At 30.5% G+C, this 7,061-nt stretch overlaps 1 protein-coding gene across 1 annotated transcript; it reads right to left on the bottom strand.

The window, feature by feature from the left end:
- Positions 1–3,548: 3,548 nt before the first annotated feature.
- Positions 3,549–6,038, bottom strand: LOC136079198 (uncharacterized). Its single transcript, XM_065794919.1, has 4 exons — positions 5,939–6,038; positions 5,626–5,787; positions 4,868–5,204; positions 3,549–4,359 (listed from the first exon to the last, which is right to left on the bottom strand). The coding sequence occupies exons 1-4, from the start codon at positions 6,036–6,038 to the stop codon at positions 3,549–3,551; spliced, it is 1,410 nt and encodes a 469-aa protein (XP_065650991.1).
- Between the last annotated feature and the right edge of the window lie 1,023 nt (positions 6,039–7,061).

Genomic DNA, 7,061 nt, shown 5'->3' on the forward strand with positions numbered 1-7,061 from the left:
AGATCTTGTCATCGAGAACCGCCTAAACAGATTTTAAATAATTAATAATCCTTTAATAATTCATAGACAAATATTCACACATAAATACAAATACAATTATTTATACATATTTAAACATACAAACATGTAAATAAATATACTTACACATCAATATATATAACACATACAAATAATACGCACAAATACACATACAAATATACGTATATATATATATATATACATATATATATATATGTATATATATATATATATATATATATATATATATATATGATATATATATATATATATATATATATATATATATATATATATATATATATATATATATATATATATATATATATATATATATATATATATATATATATATATATATATATAAGTTAAGATAAAAGATTTCGTATATATAAATTACGATAAAATATTTCCTAAGAGTATTAATAAAAAACAAAACAAACTTAAAATATATCAGAATGTTTTCAACTGAGAAAAGAATTTCTTTCAATTTTCTTTTAAATAAGAAAAAGTTCCATTCATGAGAGAAATCAAAAAGTTTTAACACTATTTTGTTCCATAAAAATGCTCCTCTAAATGAAATACAAAATTTACCAAAATTAGTTTTGAAAACTGGTTGAAGAATAAAATTTTCATTACGCAAATTGTATTTATTTTTAACTTTTAAAGAATATAAATTGTGAAAAGAAATTGGAGATGTGCGAGACTTACATTTAAACATAAAACACAATACATTAAAAATATTAAGTTGATATATATTAAGAATATTCATTTCGTTTAAAAGAGGCTTAGCATGATAAAATCGATGTTTAAAATTAATAAGTCGTGCAACATGTTTCTGTTGGCGATAAAGTGGTTCTAATTTAGTTTTACTTACACTACCCCAAGCCGCATTAGCATAGTTTAGATGGCAATGAATAAAAGAGTGGTAAAGCTGAATTAAAGTATGTTTATTTAGCATGCTTCTTATTTTAAATAGTATTCCTATACTTTTGGAAATTTTAGAGGATAAGTTTTCAATGTGTTTTTTCCATGTCAGATTTTCATCAATAAAAACCCCTAAAAAATTTGTAGCCGTTACTCTTTTAATTTGAATGTCATCTATAAAAAAAGCAGGCAATTCACTTGGTAGAAGATGTTTTTTGTAGTATGGATGAAAAAGAGACCATTTTGTTTTTTCAATGTTAAGAGAAAGCTTATTTAATTTAAACCATTCTGAAATTTTAATTAACTCTATGTTCATACTTTGAAATAGGGTAATTATGTTACTATGAGATAGAAAAAAATTCGTGTCGTCAGCAAACATAATTGTCATTAAATTAGATGCTTCATAAAGATCGTTTATGTAAATGAGAAATAGGAGAGGTCCTAGGACAGACCCTTGAGGAACTCCGCATGTTACATCTAACAAGTTTGATTTCGATGATACGTCATAGTGAACAAATTGCTTTCTATTACTTAAATAACTTTTTAAAAGCTTCAAAACATTGCTAGAGATTCCATAATATTTAAGTTTTTTAAAAAGAATTTTATGATCTATCGTATCAAAGGCTTTAGACAAGTCAATAAAAATGCCTAAATTAAATTTGGAACTTTCAAATGATTCAGTAATATATTGTGTTATTTGGAGTATAGCGTGTTCAGTGGAGTTATTTTTTTTAAACCCATATTGATTTTTGTATAGGATATTATTTTGAGAAAGATGATTAAAAATTTTATTATAAAGAATTCTCTCTATAATCTTTGAGAAAACAGAGAGAACAGATATTGGACGGTAATTACTAACATTAAGTAAGTCTCCACCTTTAAATATTGGTGAAACTCTAGCTATTTTTAATTCATCAGGAAATAGTTGTTAATAATAATAATAAGGAAATAGTTGTTAATAAATTGTTGTCAGGAAATAGTTGTTAATAGTGAGCCCCACACAACAACTGCACGATTATCATAATTTGCTATGGAAAGGGATCTTGCTATTAGTTCGAGAAGAATTAGAAGAAGGTTGTGTGATGACTTTGGTCTAGTTGCAAGAAGACCAGCTAAAAAACCTTTATTAACTCCATCTCAATTACAAGCTATGAATAAATTTTGTGTTAAAAGACAAGACACCGGAATGGTAGGAATGTGTAATGTTTACAGACGAAAGTATGTTTCAACAAATTAGAAGCACAGGCTATAATTATGTTAGAAGACCTGTGGGAGAACGCCTGAATCCAAAGTATACCATAAAAACAGTAAAACATTCTCCTTCAGTCATGGTATGGCACAGCGCAAGGCCGATACGGGTTGCACATCTTTAAAAAAGGTGAAAAAGTCAATGCACAAAAGTATCTAAGTGTATTGAAAGATAAAGTGAAACTGCACATGGAAATAACTAAACCCAGCATTTTCCAGCAAGATTCAGCACCTTTTCATACAGCTAAAACAGTTAAGAAGTGGTTTACTGATAATAAAATTGAATTATTATCTAATTGGCCCTCAAGTTCACCCGACCTTAATGTTATCGAGAACTGCTGGAATATAATGAAGCAGAAAGTTGCAGCACATCAGCCAAAATCTAAAGAACATCTTCAAAAAGTTCTTAAAGAAGTGTGGACTAATGAAATCATTCGAGAATTTTGTAAAACATTAGTACATAGTATGCCAAGAAGAATACAAGCCGTGCTTGATAATAAGGGACATCCGACAAAGTATTGAACTATAACATTCAAGTCATTTAAACATTTGCTATAATTTGGTGCTATAACTATTATTTTATTGAATATTAACAATTTTTGATAATTTTTATCTATTTTTTTTTCATTTATTTAACATTTTCTATTGTGTTTGTTCAATAAAAAATTTACACTGCAAAATTTTAGTTATTTTTTATGACGTGCCTTAATTTTTTGGCCACTACTGTAAGTATAAAAAATAAACAGTGTTTATTTTTTATACTCTGACTAAATTTATATTGATTTTTCATGTGCTAATTATCAAAAAATCTTGAAAAAAAAAAAGTTGTTATGGGCGTTGTTAAGCAAACAAAATCTACCCTAGTTGTTCGCAAGATGAATTTGACCAATTTATGTATAAATTTAACAAATGTAAGTAATCTAACTTTGTTCTACAATGATTGAAATAAAAGAAAATCACTTTTAGTAAAATCTCGAAAAACAAATTTAAAATACGTTTTGAATTGGGGTTGACCACCCTACGACAATGGTCTGGATGATCTGATTTAAAAAATGACCCGAAACCTGACCCTCAAATAGGGCCGGATAAAGCCTTTTTAGTGCCCAAGGCACAAACCCACATCGGTGCCCCCTTCGACTCGGGGCCCCTGATTTTTCGCTGACTGTGACCGCTGGTATGTTCAATATTATGCAAAGAAAACAGTTGTTAACAAATGTGTTTGTAGTTTGTTGTACTATCACTCATATAAAACATACAATAAAGTATTTCTGTATTAAAATTAATAGCTTATAAATTTTGAACTAATAATAGACAAATTGTATTTTTGATTAGATGAAAAAATCAAGAAGATATTGTCATTTACATTTAAAAAATTTTTTTCTAGATCTACCAAATTTTTTTCTAGATCTACCAAAGTCTTTGAGTATATCGTCAAATTTAATTTTGTGCAACATATCTGCTTCAATCATAAGCAGAGAGAAGGAATCGAGCCTTTCTTGTTTCATTGTTGATCTATTTGGATTTTTTGTACGTTTCAACTGAGAAAAAGAACGCTCAGTTGAACAGTTAGTAACCATTAATGCTAAAAATATGCGGAAGGCGATTTCAACATTTGGAAAGGCACTCTCAATATTATCTCTAACTATTGCTTGGTATAATTCTCCATGATTGAACGTGTTGTTTTCCGATTTTGATGCAGCTGGAAACTTGTGTCGAATATATGAATGAAACTGTTGTAGTTCAGTATATAAATTATTGTTCAGATCTTTAGGATAAGTATTTATTAGTTCTTCACAACACTGAGATGTTTGTGATAATGGTCCATCGACCAAACAAGAAAAGCGAACTGCTACATCATTATATACTTGTCTTTGTCTACTCATTTCTGTCTCAAGTTTGTCAACAATGGCGTAGAATGCAGATATAAGAAATTTGTCTCTGGCATTCAGAGATACTTCAGGGGCATCACCATCATTGAACACTGGCTTTCGTTTACGATTATGGGTCAAAGTTGACTTATATTCTACACCTGGTGTCATTATTTTTGCAGCTTCTTTAAATCTTTCAAATTCATTCCTAGATTTATGCAAGTGATCTGCTAGTGAAGAATACAAATCAGCACACGTTTTTAAGTTCACATGCTCTTTTTGGAGAGCCTGACTAACCCTATGAAAATGCTGTAATATCTCTTTTCAAAAAACAAGCATGAAAGCAAATTCTAATTCTTGCATCTAATTTGCAATGTTTTCTGCTTCTCTTTTGGTATCTCCTTTCTGTGACTGATCTTCTTGTATACATTCTAATGCTTTTAAAATCTGATAGCTTCAGTTGCAACAGCATGTGCATCCCATCTGGTATCGGAAGAGACTTTACCAGCGTTTCATTCACAAGGCATCCTTTCAGAATCTTCCATCTGTTGGTTGAAGCTGAGAAAAAAGTATAGATCAGTTGCACTGTATGGAAGAAGTTTACTGCCTTTAAACAGGAGTCAACGGCCTTTTTGCCTACAAGATTTAGTGAATGGGCAGCACAGGGTATGTATAAAGCAAACTTATTTTCCTCTAGAATTTTTTTTTTGCATGCCCGTGTAGCACCCGGACATATTAGCTGCATTATCGTAGGATTGACCTCTACATTTCAAGAAAATTAAATTTTGCAAACTTCATGTAAGTACTGCAGCACTTGCTTAGCCATACCTTCACCAGTGTGATTTTGAAACTCCAAGAAAGTCAAAAAGCTTTCAATGGGCTTTCCATCTGCTACATATCGAAGAACAACTCTTAACTGATCTATATGTGAAATATCGGGTGTTGAGTCTACTGACAAGCTGAAATAACCGGAAGCCTTTACTTTGTCTGCAATTACTTCACGGACTTTTTTGGACATAATTTCAATCAGTTCTTCACATATAGTTTTGGATAAATAAGAAGGATTTCCCTTTCCAGAATTTCCATTTTTCGCAATGTGTGATGCTAAAAATAGATCAAACTGACGGACCAGCTCAAGCAGCCCTAAATAATTTCCATTTTGTAAAGATCCAAATTTTTCATTTGTTCCTCTGAAAGCCAGACCAATCGCTCGGCTATAGTGCAAATAAACGCTATTGGTCACCTCAAAACATGTTCCCAGTAACTATACTCTTCATTTATTTGGAGTCTTGTCGACGAGTTAGGTACACTTACATGCAGTTTTAGAGTAGCTCTTTGTTCGTGATTATCAACATAAATGTTATTTTTCCAGTCACTGAACCCATTTTTATCAGCAAAATTTGTGGAACCTGTAGATGCAAAAAGTTTACAAACAAAGCAGTACCAGATCCCGTGGATGGTGAATACAATAACCACTTTCTCCTGTACTGCTCACCATTCGCTTTTGTGCCATAGAAAAGTTTTTAGGAACAATATCTTGTTATTTTTCCTTCAGCATAAATACGGCAAGATTTATCAAAGGGAACAAAATGATGCTGACAGTTAGTAGGCCCACAGTCAACCCAGTAAGCCACATCATAAGCGGAAAAGTCAATCCACAGTCCTGGATCTATTGCTTGATTAATTTTATCATTTTCATCTCTATTACCTGCATCTTTATCATCATCTTTAGCAGATTAAAGAGGGTTACACTTACAACAAATTTCATTATCAAGCTCTATTGCAGTGTCTGGATCTGCAGAAGAGCCTATAGTAGACTTATCAAGAGGGCCGAGTAAAATCCTTTTTTGCCTGGTGCTGATCTAAAACTAAATAACTTGTTAATTTTCTGCTCGTAGCTTTCACAACAGAAATAGTGTGCTCTTTTTCTTTAGCTTGTTTTCTCTTTTGTGCACCACTTAACTGAACACGTTTCATTTTGGGATCTGAAATTGAAAAAAGTATGCGAAAAGATGTAAATAAGAATGATTTGTAAAGATCCAAATTTTTCATTTGTTCCTCTGAAAGTCAGACCAATCGCTCGGCTATATTTCTTTAGCTTGTTTTCTCTTTTGTGCACCACTTAACTGAACCCGTTTCATTTTGGGATCTGAAATTGAAAAAAGTATGCGAAAAGATGTAAATAAGAATGATTAAATGATATAAAACGAAAATGTAATTTACATAAAAATTAAAAAATTATGCAAAATAAGGCTAAAAAACAATAAACTTAAGGTGTAAGCTCTTGTAAATAATTCCTTAATATCAGAATCAATAAAAATGATAAAACGAATGATAAAACAGCTTTAATAATAGTTTCACGTTGTTAATAAAAAAATATCCTCAAGTGAAGTTGTTAAAGCGCAAAAAAAAAAAAAGTCATTAAAGCGCGAAAAAATTGTTAGTTTAAAAAAAAGCTAAATAGAAAAAACCATGATAAATCCATAGCCTAATTTTTAAGCATTCAATATATTACCAAACTCGAATGTGAATTTTTATTATAATGTATTTCTTCATTTTCATAGCACTTGTTCTATTTTCAGTTTTTTCTGGACTAAAATTTGTTTAAAAATAATATTTCTTGAGGATTGTGGTGCCCCCAAACGCTTGGTGCCCAAGCCAAATGCCTTGTTTGCCTAAAGGTTAATCCAGGCCTGCCCTCAAATAAATTCTTTTATTTATCTGTCAAAGAGTGCGTCACACCAGACATGCTTATTAGAGATGTATCAACCCATGTTCAAACATAATTGTGACAAGCGCAAAAAAAGCAAATAAATAATTTTACGCCGTTCAACTGAAGAATTACCTCGATAAAAATTCCTAATAAAAGCTAATAATTTATTCCTGTAAATTGCAGTAAATAAAAAATTACAAACCTTTGATTTGATTTCCACAGAAGTTTTGCTTGTGGTCTTAGCAATATTAAACATTTCTCTCAGTAGCATGTTGATATATAGCTAT

The sequence above is a fragment of the Hydra vulgaris genome, chromosome 04, assembly GCF_038396675.1.
Source record: "Hydra vulgaris chromosome 04, alternate assembly HydraT2T_AEP".
NCBI lineage: Eukaryota > Metazoa > Cnidaria > Hydrozoa > Anthoathecata > Hydridae > Hydra > Hydra vulgaris.

Excerpts from the sequence above, each read along its gene's own strand:
- LOC136079198 (XM_065794919.1), bottom strand. The coding sequence starts at position 6,038 with ATGAAACGTGTTCAGTTAAGTGGTGCACAAAAGAGAAAACAAGCTAAA. Across the intron at positions 5,205-5,625 it reads TCCCTTTGATAAATCTTGCC|GGCTGCTTGAGCTGGTCCGT; the intron begins GTATTTATGCTG and ends GAAATTATTTAG. Across the intron at positions 4,360-4,867 it reads ATGGCTAAGCAAGTGCTGCA|GGTTAGTCAGGCTCTCCAAA; the intron begins GTACTTACATGA and ends GCATTTTCATAG.